General features: G+C 39.3%; 1 protein-coding gene across 1 annotated transcript in view; it reads left to right on the forward strand.

Annotated features, from left to right (window-relative positions):
* The window catches only part of ARHGAP42 (Rho GTPase activating protein 42), a 256582-nt gene that overhangs the window by 143604 nt on the left and 84986 nt on the right, over positions 1-27992 (forward strand). Inside the window, exon 4 of the mRNA XM_053670414.1 lies at positions 973-1044. Coding sequence (XP_053526389.1) covers positions 973-1044 — 72 coding nt within the window. The remainder of the gene's footprint in view (positions 1-972; positions 1045-27992) is intronic.

A 27992-nucleotide genomic window follows, 5' to 3' on the forward strand; every position in this document is an offset into this window, starting at 1 on the left:
GTAGAATAAATTTTGTTAACTTGGCCTGCTCTCCCTGCCCCACCACGCTTTACTGAAATGTCATTGACACACAGCGGCGTGCGAAGCTAAGCCGCATCTGCTGATTTGATACATTCCTGTATTGCAGAATGGTCGCCACCATGGCGTCAGCTAACACCTCCTTCCTCTCACACGATGACCATTTCTTTTTGTGGTCAGACATTTAAGATCCCATATTTAATTTTAGTGCTCTTTAAAAGATTTTTTAAATCGAGATTACCTTCTACCATGATGTTACTCTTAAAAATGTTTGTCTCCTTGCATTCAGTCCCTACGCCCTGTACCTTGAACCCTCTCCCAGTATTTTCACAGATCAATGTTAAAAGGTGTATGTTTTAGGGGACTCCCTAAAGTGTTAGGGAACTCCCAGTTTGGAGTTTGGGGCTATAAGATACTGTTCACTGAGAAGTAATCAGATACTACTTTAGTATGGTTGGAAATATGAGAACATTCAGAAGAATCCCAAGTGTAAGGATTCTAATGAAATAGGAAAAAAAGTGAGCCTTATTTTATTTTGCACTTGTATGATTAGATGTTCTAGTGGCAAAATGGAAGAGCTTATATGTGGTTGAATTTAGAAATCATGCTTGAATTGACTACATTAAAACAGTGTAATTAGAGGTATTTATAAATTTAATATCCAATAAGCTATTTCTTAGTTGTATCTTAGAATAAGAAATTTACATACTTAAACTAAGATACTACACATGTACTTATTTTCACATTTTGTTAGGATTAAGTGAAATAATTTGCAAGAACAACTTAGTTATAAAATAGAAAAAGACTATAATATGTGAGGTATTTTTATTTCATTTATAGAAGCAAATGAGAAACAAGGCTGTTTATTTAAAGAAGGTAAATAAAGGAGTCATCTCTTATTAATATTTGCATGAAATTATACAGAACTTAATGTGTTTGCCTTTTTAATTTCAGATTCAAAACGCTAATGACGTATTAATCGCGCCCCTTGAGAAATTTCGCAAAGAACAAATAGGTGCTGCAAAAGTAAGTGTTACGTTTTGCTTTTCTTTAGGTGTTCTCCTGGCGATTAAAGATGACGTAATTTCAGATGTTAACATTTTAAAAATTAGAATGACCTTTTAAAGTTCTGTATGTCATTTTTAACTTTTGCACTGAGCCTATTACACGGACTGGAATTCTTTTAAACATAAAAGATATTAGTCTTCTACTGAATAGAGAAAAAGTCAGTATGAGTGAGTTCCTTCTATCCCCACAATTGCAGGAAATTAAATACAGTTGTGTAGTTTTGGTGAAATAATGAGCCTTGATCCTAACACCTGTAAAATAAAAACAAGGCACAGGGTATATTAAAAATTCAGGCAGTTATTTTAAAAGAGCTTTTATTATTTACATAATAGCTTGTATTTTTTTCATTATTAAGGAGAACATGTGTTTGAGGAAAAACCTTAGGCATGTTTGTTAAGTCTTTGCATTGATGTTTAGTTGATTCTACCAATTAAAATTTCCCTAAGTATAGTATTTTCTGAAATTTACTTGCATCTTTTTTCTTAGATCTGCATTTTAACCTGAATACCACTATGTAAGGATATAAAACTTTGGGTTTTCAAGACAGAACTTATCATCTCCCATCCTTCCCTGATCCTTTCTCTGTTTCGGTTTTCTGTTTGGTCAGTGATGTCCCCCTTCCCCATTTGAGCAATGCTGCCCATTCTACTGCAGATTTCCTTTTTCTTCTTTGCTCTGTCTCTTCTGTCTAAAGTATTGAATGGAATAGCCCACTATTTGGTCTGCACACTCCTATCCTAATCTGTTAACAGATTTCTCTATCTTTGTCCTTCTTCAGTGGTGAAACCTTCCGTTGTGCTCTGTGAGAGATAGGTTAATCCTGATCATGGAAGCTTTCCGCACTGTGCCCATTTGCTGCATTTCAGCATGCCTCTGTGCATGCCTTTGCCCAGCCTCTTATCTCTCCCTGGAACATTTCCTACCCTTCCCTTGTTGAAGTCTTGTTAGCTCTCTATGGGTCACCACCCAGCACCAGAAAGAAGCCTCCTTTATATACATAGGCCTTTCCTCATTCGCTTCTCTTCCAGGATCGACTTTCCCCCCTCATATAATCCAGTAGTCCCTATTCCTTATTTCCTATAGAAAGCTATCACACTGAGCCTTGAATTAGTTTTATGTATATTTCTCCATTAATTATGAACAATTATCAAGTCAGGGACTAAGCCAGAACCATGTCTGTGTTCATTAAAGCAGCAAACATTTATCAATGTCATGGTTGGCCTACTTGTGGCAGTCACGGTGTTTAAAATGAAGGGCTCCAACTATAAACAAGACAGCTGGGATCCCTGCACTTGTGTCCCTTACTATCTTTTGTGGGAAACAGACACTAACATCACTGCAAATGCACTGAGGGTTGTGATGAGAAGTGCAGGGTGCTTCATGAGAGTCTAATTGATGGAACTGACCTTGTCCTCAGAACCAGGAAATGCCTTCTGGAGGAATTGTTGGTTAAGCAGAGAAATAAATGATGAGGAAGAAATAGCTAGACATGGGCATACAAGTGTCGGAAGGGGCGAACCTTTTATACATTCCTGAAGAAGGAACAAAATGGGTGTGAATCAAGGCCTTGAAGGAGGAAAGAGGCTGGCATTGTAAAGGAAAAAGACCCAGTGTATAGGGATATAGAGGACCATGGGGATGGAGGATGTGCACAAACTATATCAATGGTTCATGGTATTTTATTCCTCATTCTTAAGGGCACTGGTGAGCCAAAGTTGCAGGTAGAGACGTGATATTATATTTGCACTTTTAGGTATTATTCTAGCTGCATGTCATGAGGGGATGCAAGAACTGCTCTTGTGCAAACCAGTCTGGAGCTATGGGAAAGGGCCTTTAGATTGAGAAGGTGATGGTGGCTGTGGAGACCAAGGGGTATATTTCAGAGGAAAATGGAAAGGGATAGATAGGAGATAGGTTATACATTGTGAAGTGAGAAACAGGGCATTTCGGAGATGACTCCCAGGGCCTGGGATGCATAATTGGGTGGATTTGAAGCTACTTACTGAGATAGGCAGCATTTTTGTTTGGATGGCAAGGACGGTGATTCTGGCTTTTAGACGTGATGAGTTCAGTGTTCCTCCAAGTGGAGGTGTGTAATGAGATCTGAATTAGAAATATACCTCAGGGAATTATTGTTCTCTGGGTGGTAACTAAAATCATGGGGGGGGTGGATTAGGTCCCACTGGGAAAGAGTAGAGGAGAGGACTGAGTTATAATATGAGAACTCTCAACACTTGATGTTTGGGGAAAGAAAACCAGGACAGATAAAAAAGACTGAGAAGGAAGGGGCAGAAGAAGGAAGAAAATACCAAGAATGTGGTAATCCGGAGCAAGGAAGAGTCTTTTCAAGAGTACAAATAGCTGGTGTTTATTGACATCTGTGTGGTAGGGGTTCTCACTGAGCTCTTACATCTGTGTCCTGATTAAATCCTTAAAGCCACATGTGACGTGAGTAAAAGTGTTATACCTGTGTCACAATGCAGACAGTGATAAGTGAGCCGCAGGCACCAGGTCACAGACCTGGGAAGTCAGATGATGGAGGTAAAATTAAGCCATTTTACTTTGCAGCCCCGATTTACAGTATTTCACTTCACCAATTTTTAGCAATTAAAGGGCTTTGTGAAAAATTCTTTTTTTAAAAATGTGGGACATTCTAAATTTTCTGTCTCATTGAAAATAGTGAATTTCATGTGTGTGTGTGTGTGTGTTATTCTTTTTTTTAGCCAATCTCTTCTGTTTTTTTAAGTATATTTTATTGATTATGCTATTATAGTTTTCCCCCTTATCCCCCCTCTGCCCTGCCCCCTCAACCCTCCAGCTTCCCTCCCCTTAATTCATGTCCATGTTTTTACATATAAGTTCTCTAAGTTTGCTGTTTCCTATACCATTTTTTACTTCTCCCCATCTATTTAATGTCTACCAATTACGCTCTTCCTTGTACCTTTTCCCCACTATTCTTCCCTTCCCTCTCCCCACTGAAAACCCTCCATTTGATCTCCATTTCTCTGATTCTGTTCTTGCTCTAGCTGTTTGCTTAGTTTTTGTTTTCACTGTTTTTCTTTCTTTTTTTCTTAGCTTTGTTTGTTGATAGTTGTGAGTTTGTTGTCATTTTACTGTTCACAGTTTTTGATCTTCCTTGTCTTAGATAAGTCCCTTTAACATTTCTTATCATGAGGGCTGGGTGATGATGAACTCCTTTAACTTGACCTTATCTGGGAAGCACTGTACATCTCGGATGTAGGTCCTTGTCTTTCCTGACTTCAAATACTTCTTTCCAGCCCCTTCTTGCCTGTAAGCTTTCTTTTGAGAAGTCTGATAGTCTTATGGGAACTCCTTTGTAGCTATCTCTTTTTTTTTTCCTTTAAATTACTTTCTTTATTATTTGAAGGTTTCCATTAGCTACAGTTATGGTAGCAGGAGTAATTACATCCATTTTATTTTTTAAACATGTTAATTGATGGACGGACTCACTGAGAGCACACGGTAGTAGACTGTGCCTTTGCCTGCTCATCAGAAGGTTAAACTTGTGGCTAAATGGAATCAAATGAAATGTTGGGTGTAAAGATTAGCATTTGCTCTTTGGGTGCTGATTGTTTTATTTGTCTGATGCTTGTAATACTAAATTGATTCTAAGTAGTTTTTTGTTTTTGTTTTGTTTTTCAGTAAAGTGAATAAAAAGCAGTTATTTTCTTCTGAAATATACATTTGAATATACTTCAGTTTTCTTTTGGTATTGCAAAAACATCATGGTAGGAATAGAAATCCTTCAAAGTGTTTATCTTTTTTTAATGCTTTACTCACTGTTTCACTTGGGTATTTCCTTACTTGGTAAATAAAGTTGATCTAGAAATGACACTCTGCTGCTTGTCACAGAGTGCAGGTTTCCCACAAGCGTGCTCAGACCGATGAGCCAGCTGGAAGGTGAGAGTACCTAAGTGTAGAATCTTCCCCTGCAGTCAGCAAACCTCCATAGCTTAGTCTGAGTGGAAAATGCTGAGTCAAAGTGACCCTCTCCTTGCAACCAGATGATCCTATTTAACTGGAGTGGATAAAGTCCATGGACCACAAACATTTCCTCTGTCGTGTGTTCTATGGAGCTTTGAGACACCCGATACTTGGCTGTGGAAAGTGCAGTCCTGAATGAGTTACAGTTGTGGGAAAAGGCACCATGCATCTGTGAGAGGCATTAGGGAAGGTTAACGATGGGGTTGTTGAACTCGGGGACAATGGAGATGGGTCCTGCTTTTTGAGTGGCCGAAGATTAGAAGAATGATCTCTGAAAGGTTGTCAAGAGAGTATTTATTTAAAGGTTCTTAGTCTAGTGATAGTCACAGAATGGGATGGTATCGCAGGCCTGGCCTGTCACGTGTGTCCGAATGTAGTAGTGTTGAATGTTTGGTTTCTTTAATGTGTCTTCTGATGCTCTGCCAATCTACATTTTAGAAATGAGTGAAAGTAGGTATTCAGAACTACTAATACCCACAGGAATTTTCACAATATGAATACATCTAGGACAGCATTATAACAAGGCAGGATGAATTATCATTTGTTTCCACACTTTCATATAAATCAACAGCTGTATTTCATTGATAAAACTGGAAATCTCCTCCTCGTCCCCAGAGGCAATCAATTGTAAGTTATTCCTGCACTTTTCACACTTGTTTCTGTGCAAACTGACTCTTCCCAGTAAAAAACAAATACATTTTGGGGAAGTGTGTGTGTTTCTGTGTATGTGTGTGCAAACATATATACAGACCAGACTATTAGATATTTTAAGAGATGGAACTGACTTTCAAGAGGCCACTGTTCATATTCCACATGTAAACAGCCTGGCCATCTAGTCCATGACACCATAAGGCATAGAATGTCATTCCTCAGACCAGTGTCAGTCTGTCCCTGGGAGGCAATATCTCAAATGCTTTCCAGAATGACAGTTTGCAGTTTCTTTTTCACATTTACAATTAAGGCAGGAATGTAAGACAGAATACATGAATGTGGGTAAAAGCAAAGCAGGTATGTCTCCGTGGTTGGATTACAGGGTAGGTAACAAGATTAGGTGCTCTTTTGAGGGTGGTTATACTTCTGAATGGTATGAAAAAGAAGTATTTCAAAGGCCTGTTAACCTAGAGGTGCAGAAACAAAGGTCAGGGCTTGCTTAAGGCAAAGAACATTTTTATAGGTCCGGGGTCTGACTACCTGCCGTGACCTGCCCAGTCCGGAATTCATGATCAGATCCTCCTGTGAGGTTGCTTCTGGTGAGATTTATTACAGCACCCTTTTCATCCACACCAGCAGTCTCATTCCTCCAGGCTGTTCTTTAGAATACTCTTTTGTGAGGTATTTTATTTCCTTTACCTTTATCAAACAAACAATGTAGTGTGAAGTATCTTAATTATAAAAATGTTTTGAATATGTCCAAACTTGCCCACTGGAATTGGGTGAAGTTCATATATTTCCCTTGATTTAAAAATTTCCACCACATTGTGGGAATTCATGCTGACTGGTTTCATTAGGGATAAGAGAGGCTTGAGAAGTACTGCCTATAAAAGCTAAAAGGTACTTTTTTATTTATATGGGAAATGTTTTTCAAGGCTGATTTCTCAAAAGAAGCTTCACAGGCTAGAAGGGATTGGCAAGAAATATTCAAAGTGATGAAAAGCAAGGACCTAAAACCAAGATTACTCTACCCAGAAAATCTATCATTTAGAATTGAAGAACCAATAAAGAATGTCCCAGACCCCCCAACTTGCTTTAAAGTATTTATTTAAAAAAGTAAAAGAATTTATTACCACCATACCATTATTATATAAAATGTTAAAGGATTTTCTTTGCCCTGGCTGGTGTGGCTCAGTGGATTGAGCACCGGTCTGTGAACCAAGAGGTCGCTAGTTCGATTCCCAGTCAGGGCATATGCCTAGGTTGAGGGCCAGGTCTCCAGTAGGGGGCATGTGAGAGGCAACCACACTTTGATGCTTCCCTCCCTCGCTTTTTCCCTCCCTTCCTCTCTCTCTCTAGAAATAAATAAATGAAATTTTTTAAAAAGGGGGGGTCTTCTTTAAGAAGACAGTCAAAAATATAAACAATAAAATGGCGACAAATACATATCAATCAACAATTGATTCTAAAAACCAAAGTAAACAAACAAGCAGAACAAAAACAGAATCCTAGAATATTTTGATGTTTGCCAGTGAGAGGAGGCCAGGGGGATAGGCAGAAGAGGTGAAGACAGTAAGTACAGATTGGTGGCTACAGAATAGGCATAGGGATGTAAAGTGCAGCACAGGAATCTAGTAGACAAAGAATGTGCATGTGTGACCCGTGGACACAGACAACGGAGTGGGGATCGCCTTGGGGAGTGAGTGGGCCGGGTACAGGGGACCCCGGGAAAAAAACTGGGGCAACTATAACGGCATGAACAATAAATAGATACTTTTAAAAAGACTGATTTTCAGTTTCAATTAGATCTTAATAGAACTCATGAACATTCTTCTATGGTTTAAATAAAAAAATAATATCGTATTAGTCATTTCATTATAGAACTTTTATCTCTTTACACTGATTTCACATTGAAGACTGTGGTAGACCCTGACGATTCTCGTCCCTTTGTTCTGTCTGTAGTGGAGTTTGATTCTGTCTCGGAACATTTGTTTATTATTTTGAAAATTGGAATTATTTTAGCATTTAGTATCTAAAAAATCTATAAAGAATTGTCATGATTAATTCCTGTCATAGCCTTAGATTTCTTTCCTTCCTGTGAAAAATGGCTGTACTCTAATTTGTTGTTTGAAATATACAAATGGCTTAGAGAGAATCTAAACTCTCAGAAGGATTACAGGTGCTTTACTTATTCCAAATTATAAAATTTTGGTCATTGAACTGAGTTACTTATCTAATTTAACAGATAATACTTTTGACTCATGATGAGAATACCCAAAATAGCGTGGTTTACACAGGGTCAGATGTGGACGAGGTCAGCATACTTTTCCTCCTGTTGTCAGCAAGTCCCGAGAGGGTAGCGAGGACTGGATCTTCACCTGCTGCTGACGGCCGTGCCTGTCTCCTGGACGGATGTTTGGTGGCAGGGACTGTCTTTGGGACTGAATTCTCTGGGCAAACTCTGAGTCATTTAATAGTTGTTTTGAAACTATTTGTAATTCCCTTTATTATACATCTAGTTAATAGGCCCTATTATGTTATACTGGGTTGCAGAATTACTGATTTTTGATATTTGGTCTTTTTAAACAATAATGGCATTGCCCTTTATAATAGTTAATCATGTACTGCTCTAAGCACTTTATGTATAAACTCATTTAATCCTCACAACCAACACACTAGGTAAGAAAACTGTTTATATTTATTTTGTAGATAAAGAAACTGAAGTACAGGAAAGCTAAGTAAATGGGCCGAGGTCCCCTAACCAGTGAGGTGTGGAGTCAGATTTTAATCAGAAATGAGATAAAGCCTATACAGTTCTTTAGTAGCAATACCGCCTATTTGGTGATTCCTTTAAAAAGAAAAAATCTCAAACAAGGAAAATTTGTCGGTTAGCTCTTTTGGAGAGTAAGATCATATCTTATAATTATTTAAGGTCTGTAGAGTTATACAAGCTTGAGATCAAAACCCGGCCCTCAAAACTTGCAGGAATTATGAACTTGGGTAAAGTAATTCCCTCTTTTTAAGCCTTTAATTTCCCCATCTGAAAAATGGAGAAGGTAAAAGGATCACCTTCATAAAATTGCTATGACAGCACGATTTGACATTTCATGTAAATTTCCTGGCATCATTTCTTTTATGTAGTAAGCGCAGAGTTATTAATTCCTCTTGTTTTATAATTAATAATTATTATTGTCATTATATACTTTCTGTCAATATTAACCAAAGTATTACAACAAAAATAAGGTCATTGTTCATCATGTAGGTTAGTTTGCCTTATTTTGTTTCATGCACAGAGACACATCTGACTTGACCGTTAAATATTGATAAAGTGTGGTTCAGAAGGCTACCACCCAAGAGGGCTTTAGGAGGCCATTACTCATAATTAATAATACTATACGAGTTACAGATCACTAGTTCTTACAGCACTCTTACAAAGTAGGAAGTACCATCATGTTCACGTAACTCACCTGGGACCCAGAAAAAGCATGTAACATTGCTACCAACACAGGGGTGCCCTTGTCCCCCAGCTGGGACTCAAATCCAAGCCTCCCAACGCCTCAGTAATTTTGACACCGTGCCCTACCTTCCTCCATGTAAACTTTTCTGTGGTTAATCGTGTGTTTTTACCATCCTCACAACATCTGTATGAGGCGCGTATCAGACCTGTTTGACCTCATTGCCATCAGTAGAAACACAAACCGGATCACGTTTCCTGGAGACAAGATGTTGGCAGTGGTCTGTACACTTGACAGGCGGCAGCCTTCTGTGTCTCTGTGTATTACAAAGTCTGTGGAGCTGCCATGTTTGTATGTGCGTCTCAAAGCTTGTCAGTCATGGGGAAAAGCCGAGCCTCCCATCGAGTTAGAAATCTGGGTAGGGGTACAACCCAAAAGCCATTCTGCTGAACGTATTAAGTCAACTTATAATATTATATTATTGTGTGTTAAATGTGTATGTGTGCTTGCATACATGTATAGATTATTATAACTTTATTAAATGGCTACTATGTGCTCAGGAGAATAAGCTCTTATGTTCTAATTTGATTATAATAAATTATAAAGATTATCACTATTTTACTACCTAATTCTTATGCTGATGCTTGATGACTAATACTTAGGAAACATATTAAGCTTCCTCACAAATTATATTTTTGCAAAAGAGTTTTATGCTAATTTTAGGTGAAATGTACAGTTTTTAAAAGATTAATGCAATTTACAATAACATACATAAATCATAATTAATGAAATGTGGTGGAGTCTTACTATGTCATTGTTGAATTTAATACTTGAGCATGAAACCTTGCTATACACTAAGATTAGTTTCGCTCTTTAGTGGTCTGCCTTCATGGATGGGAATTAAGCCTTTTTCCTTGTAATGAAGTCTTCTCTGTAGCAAATTTAGTTACTTTCAGTTAACCTGGTGGGAGGAGGTGCTCCGGTTAACTGGAAAGTTTTCTAGGTCTCTTTTTTCACTAGGGACAGCAGTGAGTTCAGAGGTTCTACTAGGAGCATGTCCACAGAGCCCATTTCCCGTGTGGACGCTGTATCTGCTCTAGGAAGCAAGGCGGTTTCATTGGTTTAAGAGCTGGTGCTTTATTTTGTAGACGTGTTCTTTCCTCTACCACATCTACTGGCTGCCCTACTGTAGAAGAATTTTCTACATGATAGTTTATGCTTCTAAAATCATTGCACCAGCTAGTCCTGAGCCTTGCTATACACACATTGCTATTTTTACCAGCACCTTTTTGGCTCGAGATCATGGTCTCTTCCTTGGTCCTTGAACTGGTTGGGAATGTTATCAGTGTTTTCTTTTTTCTAATTTATACATCTGGAAATATTCTGTAATACTTAGGAGACTTCTTGTTGACTTCTGTGGAAAACTCAAACAATAAAATTGGGAACATTTTATTTTACACTTACATTTTAGGCTTCAAAAAGCACGTCGCAGGTACAAATAGGAATCCATTACAAGCATAGAGTAAAGGTGGGTTTGTAGTGTGCATTATTTGATGTTTACTATGGCACTTTGATAAAACAACTGTCATCAGTGAGTTCAGCCATCATGTGTTTTAAATGTATACTTTAATAGTTGCTTGTGTGTTGACAAAACACACAAGCAACTAAAATATTAGGATACAAAATATTATGTTGCAAAAAAAATTAGCGCAATCTAGGAAAGAAGATGAAAGATTTCCAAATCCTTTTTATAGAATACTGATTTTTGCACCTTACTATGTATTCTTTGCAGTTGTTGCAAATGTGTTATGCCCACATTTGACTTTAATGGTATTTTATTGGGGTGTTCGTGTTTCCCTCACCTATATTTTATGTATATCAAATTTGAATTAAAACTTTGTAATATACTCTGAAGTAGCTGGAAACCCTATAAAGCCTGTGAATCAGTGAGTTAGAAATTTAGGGAACTTCTGTAGTTTTAAAAGCTAAATTGTGAAGAACCTCAGACTACTTAAAATTTACCAAAACTTTTTGTTACATATGAAATATACATATTTTAATGTTCGCCAAAATAAAATGTATGGAGCACCCAGTGTCCAAGTTGCCAGGGTCAGTATTTGTCAGGAAGCTCCCACATTTGCTGAACATCTGTTACATTTAGTTATTCTTAGTATGATGTTGTTTCAACTTACTGAAATCTCGTTTTCTATAAGCAGCTTCGATTTTTTCATTGGTCTTGTTAAATTTAGTAATGAAACCAAACACGAAGCCTGAGAGTGTCTGGTTACTATAACATCAAAAGAAGCATCAGTATTGAAGAGTAAAATTATCTCCCTTGTCACTGTTTATGCCTCATTGTTTATCCGATCTAAATACAATCTCAGCAGTTCTTAAGTAGAGCTCTTTGATTCCATAGTTCCCTAATAGTCTTTTTGGATTTAATGGTGAGACTTCCAGTGTTTCAGTTACTTCATTCCACAGTAATGAGGTCTTTTGGCATCTAGATATTGTCATCTAATATACTGACATTTTCTCCTCTACGGCCTCATCCTCTTTTCCCTGACCAAAGTCATTAGAAATTTGATTAGCGTGCCCTCATCCATCTTCTTTGAAGTCATGAATATAAAAACTTTCAACCAGACAGTGATGATCTGCTTTGTATCAGACATAGTGCTAAGTTTGGGGGATGCAAAAATAAAATATGATGCTTGCCTTTATGGAGCTCACAGTATAACAGAGGAAGCTCCAGAGAAGCAAATGATTACGATGGAATGGGATCAGTGATGTATCTGTAATATACACATAATAGTTTGTGAGTGCAGTAGAAGGAGCGATTGATATACTCTGCTTAACCAGGGGAAGCTGGTGAAGACTTCTGTGAAGTTGTAGTACTTAGCAGGTGCAGTTTAAAGGCTGGCAGAAATGTTCTAGTCAGTACAAGGGAAAACAGTATCCTGAGCAAAAGCAGAAGAGTCATAGTGGTGTAAAAATGTTGTGATCTGGTTTAGAAACTTGATATGCTCTGGTGTGATTTTCAGAGCTATTTTTAAAACCATGAGCCACATTAAGGAATGCTTTCTACATCATAATTGGGTGATTATATTTGCTAACATAATTCTGTTTCTACATGTGACGTACGTAATATATGATGTTTTCCATTTACTCTAATCCACTTCATTAAAACAAATGTTGGTTATAACCCATGAAGCTGATCCTATAACCCACCTGTATCTCATAACCCATAGTGTGAGTAAATCCTGGGCCACGGTTGCCATGTGCATGTAAATGGAAGTGAAGTCAAATTAGTGAGAAATGAGGCAGGAAATATCCAGCTGGGGCAAAATGATGAAGAGTTTTGTGCTGTGCCAAGGAGTTTCTGTTTGTTTGTTTTTGATTTTTGTTTTGTTTTGGTTAACGAAAATCATGTTAATAGACATCCTATGTGTCAGACAGTATTCTAGGTAGCTCACATACAGTTGTTAATCTTTACAACAACCCTGTAAAGGAGCGATTATTTTCACTCTCTTCTTACCAGTGAGTAAACTGAGCCAGGGAAAGTGCAGTGTAATTCGACTAGGATTAGGCAGCAAGTGAGTGACAAAGCAGGGACTGAACCCTGCAGTTTGGCTCTAAGGCACATGTTCCTAATCACAACACCGCACTGCTGTGGCAGTGCAGGATCGGACCTGCATTTCAAGGAGATAGTTTGTGAGCATAGCCAAGGATTCATTACTGTTTGCATTAGAAAGCTCATGATAGATTTTGTCCCACCACCGGGGATCCAATCATGTTTATGTACCTGCTGGCCACAAGAGGCTGCTAACTAGAAAACCCCACCAGCAGGAGGGTGAGGGGAGACAGCCTCAGGCCTCTGTTAGATCACAAAGGCCTCTGACTCTTGAGTTTGCACCAGCTAACCTCTGGTGAATTATAAGCCTGCTCTTTTCTGTGAGCTTAAAGATGAGCCTCATCATTAGTCCTTAGTTTTCCCCAAGGGCACCATCTTTCTCATTCTCCGCTTTCATTCAGCAGCACCTGCCATTGGAATGCTTTTCTGTTGAGTCAGTATGAGTTCTCCAGTATACCACATTTTTTCTTCTTTAAAATTTACTTCTGTCCTTCCCTTTGGGCAGGAGAAGCTTATCTCCCCTCTGTGAATTCTGCTATTACCAAGTTTTCCAAAGGAAGGATGGCACAGGAGAGACCGAGTCCACCATCCTGCGTGGTATTCTTAACAGTTATGGGCCACCTCCCCATGCACCTCGGTGAAGACGGACCAGGGTGACTGCGCCCTGCAGTGGAAGGGGGTCCTTTGTTTCCTGACCTGACAATGTTAATTTCTCTATTTGAAGACCAGGATTGGCAAACTGCAGGCCAGATGTGGCCATTGGCTTGCTTTTGTGTGGTCCATGAACTATGAATGGTTATTACAGTTTTAAATGGCTTTAAAAAATCAAAAGAATAATATGTTATGACACGTGAGAATTATTTTAAATTCCAATGTTAGTGTCTGTAAATAAAGTTTTGTTAGAACACAACATTGCTCATCTAGGTATGTATTTACAGTGGCGGCTCTAATATTACAAATGCAGGGTTCAATGGTTATATTGGAGACCATGTGGCCCTCAAAACATTAGATATTTACTATCTTGGCCCTTGAAAAAAATGTTTTGCAAAATCCTGGTCTAAGGCCTAAAACGAATTTCACTTTTCACCCTCCTGCAGTCTTTTAGGTCTTTATGCAAATAGGGCTTTCTCTGGTATTATAGATTTAGTAATGTGCATTTGATGAATTTGCCTTCCTACTTTGGGAAACCACATAATTTATAGTAAGATTAAATTGGCCATGACCTTGAACAGATGAGTAGTAGTTCAAAGTTGTATTTGTAACATTAACACCAAAATTTTTGTTTCAAATGTTTTTATCTTCATGTAGATCTTTTACACTCGAAGCCAGATATATATCCTCAATTTAGGTCTATCGTTTTTTAGACAAGAAGTTTAGAAGAAGGCCCTGGCTGGGTAGCTCAGTTGGTTAGAGTATCATCCCAATATGCCAAGGTTGCGGGTTCAGTCCCTGGTGAGGGCACATACAAGAATCAACCAATGAACGTGGAAATAAAGTGGAACAGCAAATCAATGTTTCTCTCTCTTTCTCTACAACCAATAAAATAAAAAAAAAAATTTAAGTTTAGCTCTGGCTAGTGTGGCTCAGTAGACTGAGTGCTGGCATGTGAACAAAAGGGTCACCAGTTTGATTCCCAGTCAGGGCACATGCCTGGGTTGTGGGTCAGGTCCCCAGTTAGGAGCATGGGAAAGGCAACCACACATTGATATTTGTCTTCCTCTCATTCTCCCTCCCTTCCCCTCTCTCTAAAAATAAATAAACAAATCTTAAAAAAAAGTTTAGAAGATGGTGAATATTTTTTTTACCTCTTCTGTAGAATGTATTTAAGTATTTAAGAGAAGGCCATGTAAAAACACTTGCAGTTGCATGCTTTTGTTTGAATTTCAAATTGCAACAGAAACTCACGTATGGCAGACCACCCAACAGTGTTGCTTTAAGTAAAAATGTGGTAAATCTCATCATAGATTTCACTTTGTTTTGTCTGTATGCATTGTTTCTGCACTATAGACCAAAGCATTCCATTAACAATGGAAAAACTTATTTTCATTTTTTGGGAATGTGTAGATAACTCATTTCTTAGCCAACATTATTGAAATGTGTGGATATGTTTGTGTAGACTCAGTGCTAGATAACAAGAAGTATGTTTGAAATATATATTGAGAAATAAGGTCGGGTCTGCCATTTTTAATTCCCAATTGTAAACATCTCTCATTGACTTTATTAATAGGTTTTGCTTAATATAGCTGCTGGCCGTTCTGCGATTAGAGTATATTTTGCATCTTTCTCTTCTACATATACTCAGTAAAAATATGAAGCCCAGCTGAATGTTTTCTGGAGACCAAGCAGCCCACATTTGCGTTGAGTGTCTGGTGATTTACTGACTCAGAATCAGAGGGATGACCTCCACAATTACTGTAGAAAACACAGTGAGAAGTGAAGTGAGCTCACTGTAGAAAGATTTCAAGCATTGAAAAAACTTGCCTTATTTGGTAAATGTGGTTAACTAGTCCCAGCTGGTAATAATGCTGGTGAGTTCATTGTGAGATGTATTGTCTCTTTAAGAGACAACAGAATTTTTCTTCTCCATTAGAATTAATATTAAGTGGTATTTGTTCAGATTTTCTTGATGTGTCATGAACTAAACCAAATCTGAAAGAACAGTGTTCCATTTTGAAAATTAAAGCTCAAATGTACTGACACTTTAAAAACGTCCTATTTGTATTTTCTAGTTTATTGTGTGGTTTACCCTAAACCTTTGGGGAATTTTGGTTGAATTTATGCCTTGAAGAACAAGACCCCTTTGGGAAACAAACTCATGCTTACTTTCTGGCTTTACTATAGTTTAACATGTGCTTTTATAAGTTTACTGTGTGTGTTAGAAATTTAGGATGGGACTGGTTAATTGCATTTCCTTTTATTACCAAGTAGCACTTCCTGTTGTTGATGAAAGAATGTCCAAACCTATAGAAAACTTTTATGAGTTTATATGAGCCAAATTTTGAGGACACACCTGGAGATAAGAGAGCTCATGAATTGAAAAAATGCACCAGAGAATCGCAGTTTTGCAGTTTATTTTACACATTTAGAATCAAAGATGAAAATATAAGGAAGATCCATGAAATCCACTGGTGGTAGATTAAGGAGATGGGGAGAAAGTAAACTGGAGAAATCTATAGGATTGGATAAAAAGCAAAATGGAGAGACACTTCTTTTATTTTTAAAATTATTTATTTATTTATTTTTAAAGAGAGGGGAAGGGAGGGAAAAAGAGAGGGCAATAAATATCACTGTGTGGTTGCCTCTCGCACGCCCCCTACTGGGGACCTGGCCTGCAACCCAGGTATGTGCGCTGACTGGGAATTGAACCAGCAATGCTTTGGTTCACAGGCTGGCACTTAATCCTCTGAGCCACACCAGCCAGAGCTGACACTTCTTATACACTGGTGTGTACAGGATAGTTAACATTTATAGTAAATAGAGTTGGTTTGTGGACAGTAAGATACAGTGAAGAGTTTTCTGGTCTCATGCTATAGTGATCTTGTGCTGGTGGTTATGCCTCCAAGAGGTCTGGAAGAGAAAATTACTCTGACATTTCAAAGGTATGTTATCCTTGATGAGGAAGAACAATGGATGAATAGACAGAGTTCACTTAGCAAAGACTGACCTTTGCTGAGGAAGCTGTAGGCCTGGGACCTGACTATCTACCACTGTCTGCCCCATGAGGAATTTATGATCAGACCATGCTCTTTGGTTACTGAGGTCGTCAGGTCAAGTACAGAGCTCTGTTTTTGTTCACAATGTTTAGAAAAGACTTAACTTCTCATGGCTCCTCCTTATTATCCCTGTCACAGGTTTGGCTTTTCAGGGGGTCTTTGAAGAAGAAGCACAGAGTTTTGAGTCAAACAGAACTTGGTTTGACTCCTGGCTTTCCCATGTGTGAACTCAATGATTTCAGGGTAGTTCCTTAACTTTCCTTATAGTAAAAGGTGAGATGTATCCTTCCCAGGATTTGTGAGAGTTAATGTATGTGTGCCTAGTACAAAACTGATATTTAATAAATGGCAAATTTTCATTCGTTCTATTCCACCAGTGGGCATATTCTAGCTTTTCCTTGGCCTCACTTTCAGCTGTCTCCTTTTGGATCATATTTATATAACCTGATTGATCCTCTCTGTCCCTGTCATCAATTCTTGTGGTAGTAGGAGAAAGGGGGTCTCATATTTTTATTCAGAATGAACTCCAGCAGAATCAACTAGGAGCTTATTAGAAATGCAGACTTTTAGGTCCTACCCCAGACTTACTAAATTAGTAAATCTGAATTTGGGGGTTGGCCAAAAAGTTCTCTCATATTTTTCTCCTTGTTAAGATGGCTCTAGTAATATTTAGTTTACCTTCATTTGCAACAATTTTGTTAGATTGTATTGTTACAGCTGTCATATCAGCATGCACTTAAAAAACTCATCAAAATTGCTGAATTTTTGTGTAGCCATTTAATATTGAAGATGGAAGAAACTAAGCAATGTTTCTGGTATATTACGCTGTATTATTTTAAGAAAGGTAAAAATGCAACTGAAATGCAAAAAAGGATTCATGCAGTGTATGGAGAAGGTGCTGCAACTGATTGAATGTGTCAAAAGTGCTTTGTAAAGTTTCGTGCTGGAGATTTGTCATTGGACAGACGATGCTCCATGGTTGGGTAGACCCACTGAAGTTGATAGTGACCAAATTGAGACAATGAGAACAATCAGTGTTATACTGTGCAGAAGATAGCTGACATATTTAAAATACCCAAATCAAGAGTTGAAAATCATTTGCACCAGCATGGTTATGCTAATCACTTTGAGTTTGGGTTCCATATAAGCCAACAAAACCCCTTCTTGACCGTATTTCCAAATGCAATTCTCTGCCTAAACATAACAAAAACATTCTATTTTTAAAATAAATTGTGATGGATGATGAAAACTGATGAACATTAGTTTACAATAATGTGGAACAGACGAGATCGTGGGGCAAGCGAGATGAACCACCACCACTACAACAAAGGACAGTCTTCATCCAAAATGGTGATGTTGTGTATACGGTGCATTGGAAGGGAGTCCTCTGTTATGAGCTGCTTCCGGAAATCCAAACGATTCACTCCAACAGCTACTGCTCCCAATTAGACCAACTGAAAGCAGCACTCAGTGAAAAGCATCCAGAATCAATCAATGGAAAACACATAATCTCTCATCGGGATAATGCAAGACTGCAGGTTTCATTGATGACCAGGCAAAAACTGTTAACATCTTGGCTGGGAAGTTCTGATACTAAGATTCCAATGGCATATTTCATAGAACTAGACCAAATATTTCAGAAATTTATATGGAAGCACCAAAGGCTGCACATAGCAACAGTGATCCTGAGCAAGAACATAGCTGGGGGAATCATGATACCTAATATCAAACTACTATAAGGCCATTGTAATCAAAACAGCATGATACTGACATAAAAACCGACACATAAATTGATGGACAGAATAGAGAGCCCAGAAATAAACCCTCACCTTTACAGTCAATTAATTTTTAACAGAGGAAGCAAGCATATACAATGGGCTAAAGATAGTTTATTCAGTAAGTGGTGTTGGGAAAATTGGACCAACATGTGCTAGAAAATGTACCTAGACCCACAACTTATACCACACACAGGAATAAATTCAAAGTGGATTAAAAATTTAAATTTTAGACCCCAAACCATAAAAATCCTAGAAGAAAGCATAGGCAGTAAAATCTCAAACATTGCTTGTATCTATATATCTATATGTGTATATATTTATTTCTGTATCTATAAATACATATAATTTTTTTGGTATATCTCTTCAGGCAAGCGAATAAAAAAGAAAAATAAGCAGAAAGCGCTGCTCTGTATCACTTACTCAGGATCCATGGCTCTCTCTGTTGAGGAATGTGGTTCTCTTCATGTTGGGGATTGTCCCTGGAATGTGAAGTACTTGGATGACTTCAGAAAGGTGACTCAGGAGAGAACTGTGAGAGAATTATTTCTCTCTTCTTCTGTGCTTAAGTGCCAGGCAGTTCCCCACGTGCGTGAACTTCCGTGCCTCTACCGCCATCTTCTCTGACCGGATTGCAGCTGTCAGCTCCTCCAGAGAAGGGCATTCTGCTCTGTTTTGTTTTGGTGAAGACAGTGGGTGCTCATCAGTGTTGCTGTGGGCTTTTGTCCTGGGACGGAGAGGAGCAGAATCTGGCATTACCTTTCCTTTTTCTCTGATTCCCTCCTCGCCCGCAGGCCCTCAGTTGTCATTGTCTTCTTGGCCTCTCATATCCTCATTGGGCTTTGGGCTGGTGCCTTCTGGTGGATGTTAGTGTTTCTCTTGGCACACCAAGGCTACCTACTGCAGGAGCTTTTACTCACTGCATGATTGCCTGCTGGTAATCACCTCTTTCTCCTCTATTCTAGCTTCTCCACTCTATGCTTCCTTTCTTTTTCATTTCTCTTTGATCATTTCCTCTTAGATCTCATGGTTTTCAGGTTAGGAAGTCAATTTGGCAAAGGATTAAAATCTAAAACAAAAATCTTTGGGCTTAATTGATAAGACCACTTCTTAGCACTGGATCTGTGGCCACTGATTGCACTTCTCCTCAAGTTCACAGTCTCTGAGCTGGACTCTAATTTACCTTTTTACATGCCAACTGTCATTTCTCAGCTGAGCTCCAGGAAGACAGATTTTTTTATTCATTGTGATTGCCCAGCACAGCAACATAGTATAAATGTTGGAATTGATACTTCATATCTGTTTGCTCATTAATGGCAAAATTCTGAAGACTGAAAAGGTTGGATGCGTGATTTGGGAAACTGCATAGAAAAGATTGTTAATAAAAATACTTATTCGGACTAGAAGAAGGGGCAGGCTCAGTCAATGGGTCTATGAGAAGGAAGGGTAGGACCCCTGTGGGTCTCCATGGGTTGCTTGAATGACCCCTGAGGTGAGTACAGTTCTCAGACTGCAGTGTATTGTTAGAAGATAATATTCAGGATGGTGTGTCATGTCTGGCCAATACTAAATGTTCTAATAATATAATCTTTGACAATTTGTACATGGTTTTCATTCTTAAATTCATCTTCTGAGCAATGTTCCCTCAGGTGTAATTAGAGCAAAAACTTGGATGATAGGTATTCCCATTCCCGCACCTGCCCTTTCATTGTATTTGCTTGCACTGTGTGGTCGTGGCATCCGATGCGGCCTGTTCGCTACATCCTTGTTATAGGGGATGAGGGTCTCGATCAAAACACTAAACTATTCAACCTGGGATTGGCATTAGTTGATTTTTCTCTAGTTACTATAAATTGTTCAAGTTACCATTTCAGGAAAATATATAGCCGAATCTGGTATTACCATTCCTTTTTGTCTGATTATTAACAATAGTAATTAAAACTTAAAACTCGCTTTTAAAGTAGTAAGGTTTTTTGTGGTTAAGGGGAGTGGTTTAAAATAAGCCGCGTCAGTTCTTTCACTCTAAATATCCCCAAATCCGTTCCAAGCCTTCGGTGTAGCAGTCTCTCTTTTACTCTGTCATGTTTATTTGGAAGGGATCAACATTTCGAAGCTAGGAATTCGTTTTCATAAACAAGGCAATCAACCTAATAAACTCATAAGACATTGAAGGGAATAATTTAATACTAGCTAGCAGATTGTTGCAAAATGCTGCATAGAAGCCAGAATGGCATCGCTTGGTGGTGAAGTCACAACCCTGAAACCGTCGCTGGTGCAAGGAAGCAGCACTGTTGCGCTCTGCGTGCTGCCTCACACAGGTTCTGCCCCGGTCCACCCTCTCTCAGTTTTTTTCCATTATGACTTTACTGCAGTGAAATTTATTGTTCACAGTTCAGAATATTCCCAGTCCCTTCCTGGGAGCTCTCCTCCACAGAACTAATATTGGCACAAAACAGGTTTTGGTTGCAGGAGAGATAACAGAGTTTTCTTATGATGCAAAGGGAGTAGAATTCGACTGCAGGGCCTGTCCCAGAAAGAATGCTGAAAATAGGAAATCCTGAAAATGCCAAAGTAAATAGAAAGCATGGGTGGTCATGACTGTGAAAAGTAGGAAATTCGCAGATTGTGTATTATAGGGGCAAGTGTCATTGCAGATTCAAGTCCTTCCTGCCTGCCCCTCCCTGACCGTGAGCCTGAGATGTGGGTGCAGGTGTGGCTTACCTCGAAAAATGATTCCTTCCTCATTGAGTGTGTGGCACACACCCAGTTGCCATGAGAGCTGGCGGCACTCGAAGATGGCTTGGTTTGGTCACAGATGGGGGAGAATTTATCAGACAGTGCATGGAGCCTTTGCTGTCTGCTCTGCCCTGTGGCCATAGCTTGAGGAAAGTAAAGAGCCATTTTCTGTTGTGCCTGACAGGGCATGGGGCAAATCAAGGCAAGGAGCCCGAAGATTGGGTCATCTTGTTTCATTACCTTGATTGCCTCCCGTATTTTAGAGGAGCTAAATACATTGGTTGTGTTATACTGAGTTGATTTCCCGAGGTCTCACAGAACCTTTAATCACAAGCATTTCTGAGGTTATTTACGTAGCACTTGCCCTGCTGCCTGGAACCTGTGCAAAGCTAGAGTCAAATTCCATTTACCAGGAAATCAGTTTAAATCAATCTCAGTATTTTCATTGCAATATCAGGTATTTTGTTCAGTCTTCCACTTTCCTTTTTTAAAATTATTTTTTAAAACCCTTTATTAATTTTTGAGCCTTTGTCTACTTTGACTTGAAATTAGCTCTAAAGTCCAATTCATAATTTTTTTTGCGTAACTACATTTCTAAAAGCTTCTTTAACACGTTTTTGTCATTGACTTACATATAAATGAGTCAATTTTAAGAAACAAAAGTCCCATTGTTTAAACACTATTATCGCCAATTTTAGATTGATTTTTTAATAATTTTGTTGCACATGCATAAATGCAACTGAGAAAATTAATAAACTATTTAAAAATAAGATAAGATGACTGGAACCAAAATTAAATTATAAATAGTCTGTAGAGAGTTCGAATTACAAAATGTAAATCCTTTTTAAATTCTACAGAAGGAACTAAGCAAATGCTTTGGAAAAAGTAAGTGCACTGTTTCCTTCTAAAAGTGTGTGTATTAAACTTGCTCTCATTGGAATTAGTTTAAATCCAAGGGGACACCTTGACTTTTATTTCTCTCTTCAGTGGGTGGCATCTCCTGCATGGGTTCAAATCTGTGAGTCTGAGTTTTGCATTTTCTGTGCTAAGACTTTATAGTTGGTAACCTTGGGCAAGTCGGTATTAAAGGATACAGCTCAAAGCCATCTGTTTGCATTTTGAGAGAATTCGATGAAATTTCTAATGTGAAATGTTTTGTGAAATCTGAAGTGCTATCCAATTGTTAGTTGTTACACTTTTCCACTGTAATGAACCTATTTCCAGCTTGTCGTTTTTCAAAACAAGCATTTTTTTAGCTTTGTTTTTATTTAAGAAACATAGCTACCCTACAGGGAACAGGCTTCCTTGAAAAGTGGTGAAAAAAGTTCCTGCAGGGGCTGAGTAGTATCCATAGGGAGTATGGGATGATACATTTCTTCATAGAGCTGGACCAAATGACCTTTTAGTTTTCTTTAAATTCTAGGGTTCTCTGTTTGCTTACTTTTTAGTTATTTAGAAAGATCCTTCCTTTCGCTATTTCTTGGTTTAAAAATTATCAGAAGACTTTTAGAATTACCTCTTTATTCCTTACAATTTTTAATGATAACCACAAAGAATTCCCTTTTGTATCTGGACTAATTGCACTTAGCACAATTAAACCCATGTTGCTACATGGAGATTACACATTATTGCAGTACTTGATACATTATGTGTGAAGTGTAAGCACACAAAATGACTGTTCATCAGTGCGTATCTTCACCAGGTGACCCACCTAAAGCCAAATTAACAAGAACTTGTCAATATTTGCAAGATTGCAATGATGGTTTAAGTTATTTAAGAAGAAATAAAAAAAATAGTGGACGGAACATTGAATTAGGTTTGGACTTCATGTTGACCATCCTTGATGTATGGTGAAGGTGATCTCTGTGTGTGCCGTGATAAGTTGAATAATTTACAAAGCACTAAGTAGAGATAAAGAGGCCTGGGATTTTGAGTCACAATATCGCCCACATGGGGGTCATTAACCTTGCAGTCCAACTACCTGTCTGACGTAAAAAGCCCTTTCCACACCTTAGGCCAGCGAGCCAGAAACTCCCTCTGACACCATCTATTCCATCTGTGCACAGCGCTGTGTTCCAGTTCCCCCTTGTTGATCATTTCATCCCTATTACAGACCCAATATTGTGCCCAGTAGTAGACATGTGTTGATGATGACGCGCATTGTGATTGTCCTCATTCTTCCAGTCCAGCTTCTACAAAGCTCAGCTCACTTAGAACTGATACAGCCTAATGCTTTGTCCAGTGTCCTATTTGTAGATTCCCTCTCCTAACCTTTATTTGAAGTCTTTCACACCTTTCATCTTTGTCTTCTATTCTTCTTTTTGAAATCAGGAGGTTAGCTCATTTCTCTTGGCCTATCTCAAAACTCAAGTGGCGATCTTAACTGTTTCATTGGAGGCATTTGTCTGACCAAGATATGAGCTAGGATGCAGTGTAACTGCCTGATGTGCACAGAGGGGCACCAGCCAGCGCCCCCTGCAGCGAGGGCTCTCTGCTCCCGCTGTAGGAGTGCTGTAGTCAGTGGGCAGCCCGCAGCTCCTCCCAGGGTGTGTGTGCCTGCCCTGGTGCAGGCCTTGATTCAGGCAGCCCACCTCCAGGGGCTAATGGGGGCAGGGCTAAAAGTGTGCCACCTTCTAGATCCACTGCCAGACAGTTCTGCCAGACGAGTCTAGCTCCAGAGGGGCCCCCGCGTGAGTCTGGGCTGTGCCTCCCAGCGTCGTAGTTCCAGGTCTCCCTCTACCCAATCCTGATTCTGAAGAAACCATGTGACAGCAACATGGTTCACAAAACAGCTTTGTTACCCCCTCAAGCCCTGTATTTTATTAAAAACGGTATTTTTTAAAGGCTACGTTTAGACTAGCAGAGCCTTGATCACAGTGAAAAGGGTAAATATGGCGCAATGTGCAAGCACCTCAGATAAGAAGGTACCGGTGGCCATGAGCTTAAAGCCTCAAACATCACTTAGAGTGTCAGCGACTTTGACTGCCTTTTTTTATTAAATACATGCTTTTCCATAGTTGAACTTGACATGTATCACCAGCCCCCCCAAACTGCTTATCAGTAAATGATAATAATTTTGTTCCTGGTAAAGTGCCTTTAAAATGAGAATTTAAACTTTTACTTTAGAGCAAAGTATGGTTTTGTAAAGTGTTACACTGGAAGAATACAATAATTGTCCTAAAACCAAGTGGGGGGTGCCAGGGTGTGCGTGGAAATGTGTATTTGTGTTTGCATATGCTCGTTTCCTTTTAGCTGGAAAATTCTGTGGTTAGTTACTAAGATGTACTCAGGGCATGTAGAAATAAGTTAATTGCCATTCATGTCATGGCATTTAAAATGATTCTGTTCACCAAAAGTAACCACTTTCCTGTTTTTATCATACAAAAGCTTCAAATAAGTTATTCCAGGTAATTTATCTCCCACAGTCATCAGAGTAATCGATTCCAGTACTCCTTATAGGGGAAGAAGGGTTTGGTGTAGTTCTTGAAGAATGTGTAACACTGTACAAGAATTCTTGCAAGAGCAGTTCTCCCTGCCAGGTGGGCAGGCGCTGGTGAGCTAACAGTGGTGATGGGCATGGCAACCGAGGTGGTGTGCTTCCGACATCCCCCAGCAGATTCTCTATTCGATCAGAATCTGTTGGGTGTGCTGTTTCACATGTTTTTTTTTTTTTTTTTTAATTTTAAAATATAAATTCAGTAGTCACCCCCCTCATCCTCTCCACCTGCATGCCCCCCATTCCCCAATTTTATTAGTGTCACAAGTTCTTTAGATTCTATATTTCCCATACTATTCTTGCTCTCCCCTATTTTCTACCTACCATCTATGCTACTTATTCTCTTTACCTTTTCCCTTTCCTCTCCATACTCCCCTGCTGATAACTCTCCATGTGATCTCCATTTCTATGTTCTGTAAAAACTATCTTCTCTTAGTTATGCTATTACGTTGTTACTATGTTCTCTTTTTTTCCCTTCTCCCTGCACACCCCTCCCCCACTATTCCCCCCTTTAGTTTATGACCACGTGTCGCAAGTTCTTTATCTTCTATATTTCACATACGATTCTGGCGCGCCCCCTATCTATGTTCTACCTACCATCTAGTGCTACTTCTTTGCTGTACCCTCCCCCTTCTCCTTCTCGCACTCCCCTGTTGCTAACCCTCGATGTGATCTTCATTTCTATGGTTCTGCTCCTGAGCTACTGTCCACTTAGTATACTTTTGTTTCAGGTGTGGTTCTTAATAACTGTGAGTTTGCTGTCCTTTCACTGTTCATCTTTTTTTATCTTCTTTTTCTTAGATAAGTCCCTTTTTAACATTTCATATAATAAGGGCTTGGTGATGATGAACTTCTTGAATTTGGTCTTATCTGAGAAGCACTTTATCTGTCCTTCCATTCTAAATGAAAGTTTTGCTGGATAGAGTAATCTTGGTTGTAGGTCTTTGGATTTCATGACCCAACATCCGAATTATAGGGGTACCAGAAGGGGAAAGGAACAGCCACCAGTGGAAAACTTATTTGAACAAATAATAAAGGAGAATTTCCCCAATCTGGCAAAGGAAATAGACTTCCAGGAAATCCAGGAAGCTCAGAGAGTCCCAAAGAAGTTGGACCCAAGAAGGAACACACCAAGGCACATCATAATTACATTAGCCAAGATTAAAATGAAGGAAAGAATCCTAGGAGCAGCAAGAGATAATGGGGAGAGTCACCTACAAAGGAGTTCCCATCAGACTGTCAGCAGATTTCTCAAAAAAGACCCTACAGGCAAGAAGGGGCTGGAAAGAGGTGTTTTGTTTTTTTTTTCTAATTAGACTTTCAGCATCACCACAGCAGAAGCCAATCTTACCCTACTTCCAAAACACTTTATCGAAATTTTTCTTAATGGCATTTACTATGGCAATTTGTGCTTAGCATTGTGGATACGTATGTATCATATTCTCTCTAATAATTATATCTTGCAACAAAAACCATATTTTAAACAGCACGATTGGAGGACATAGTAAGTGTGCAGTAAATAATTAATGAGTCACTGAGGTGGTTGACTGTTGGACAGCATGGTTACAAGTGAGGAATATGATCAAAGAAGTTGTCCTTCATTTGATGAGCATGTTTAATAAGTGGTCTGTTCGACAGCCTGGTTTTCTCATTCAATCCTGTGCTCTTTTTCTATTAGAGGTTCTTGGTAGATGTTTAAACATGGGACACGACTTTTCTCTGGAAGAAGGTCAGACAGCCCTGACGGAACCGTGATGTTCTCTTCCGTGCCCTTTCCCTTCTGGCAGTACGCCGTGTTCATTCACGTACTCACACTGCTTTCCCTGTTGCCTAGACTTAATTCTTGGCCCTCCTCCTCCTCCACCTTTCTGTGTCCTACCCATTCCTTAGAGTCCATTTTCTTGGATCTGGGTCAAGTGGCAGGTAGCCAAGGCCAGCTGTTTATGACTTTACCAGGCTAAAGGGACCGTGTGCTCTGTCGGAAGTGGTCAGGAAAGGAATGGGACTGAAGAACAAGTGCACAGAAATAGGACACGAAATCCGAGGGAACGTCAAAGGCTCAGCCTCAGAAGACCTAAGGAACAGAGGCAGCATGCAGATGCTGGTCCTCCTGCAGACTTCTCCTCTGCAGCCGCATTGGCTGAAGGTCTGCGTCAGTGCCGCCGTCGCTGTCCCTTCCTGGGCTGCCACTCTGCAGCCAGCCTCTGCTGGCTCCCCGGACTCTGAGTTTGGCCTCCCCAAGCTGTTCCGGGCACTGGTCTTTTGCACGTTGCATTGTATTTGTTTCCTGTCACAGTTTAATAGTCCAACTGTTAATAGCTTAGTAGTTTTGATGGTTTTCTATACTATAAGTTCCATGAGGTCTGAGTGTTTATTTTGTGGTAAGAACTGTCACAAATAATTTACGAGAGATTACTTCACTTATTCCTTTGACCAGCTTCATTAGGTGACATGGTTGTCATTCCCATTTTACAGATGAAGAAAACTGAAACATAAAACAACCTGTGAAGGGCCCCTTGGATATAAATAGCGGGGTGAGGATTTGGAATTAGACTATATAATTGTCACTAAAGGTGGTTATATGTACTCTATTACATTTTGTAATATAGATACGACTTACTATTTGAAGCAATATTTTATTTTCTGAAATTAATGAGGCAGACCGATGTTTTTAAAATGACGATTTGGCTAAAATGCTGCTTGAACTAACCTGTGCTCAGTGCCTGTAACAAGGACTAGTAGTTTATTGATTGTAGGTGGATTTTGTTCTCACATCAGCCTCCTGGATGAAGAATGGGATACTCTGTGACCCTGGATACCAGCTACAATCATCTGGTGTCTAGATGTATCCTGGAGACTGGTGGAGGGCACCTTCTTGAGAAAGAATTCTCTGTCCGGGCGGCCACACCTGTTGCACAGCGCATCTCGGCATCACCGAGGCGCTCTCCAAAGGGGAGTTGGAGCTGATTAGCAATGAGAGGTCACTCAGCATCTCAAAGCAGACCGGGTAGATGAGGGGTGGGATGCTGTCTTTTATCTGTACATAGTTACTGGAGTTTTGGTTGTGTTCCGGATGAATTGGGTGGCTAGCTCTTCTGAGGCACGTGTGACAAATGAGAAGAGAGAGTACTTTCAGCCCTCAGAAAAAGGAAGCATGGCTTTATCTTAGTCCCAGTAATTATTTCATAGGCCCTTTATTTGGAGAAGAATCTGAAACAAATCTGTGAGGCACATAAGTTCCTTACCTGCTCTTGTCCTTGTCTCTCGCCTCCCCCCCAACCCCATTGCTCCTGTTTATATATAGTCATCAGAACATTTGATCCGAAACCATTTATTAACCTTCTGCCTGGCAGGTATGGCTTACTAGGATGAGCAAGTCATAGGAAGTAACAGCTATTGATAGATAAAATAGACACAGCTTATGTATATGCCTCTGTTATGTATATG

Source organism: Artibeus jamaicensis, unplaced genomic scaffold (genome assembly GCF_021234435.1).
Source record: "Artibeus jamaicensis isolate MK-2021 breed Jamaican fruit bat unplaced genomic scaffold, CSHL_Jam_final contig_585, whole genome shotgun sequence".
NCBI classification, from domain to species: domain Eukaryota; kingdom Metazoa; phylum Chordata; class Mammalia; order Chiroptera; family Phyllostomidae; genus Artibeus; species Artibeus jamaicensis.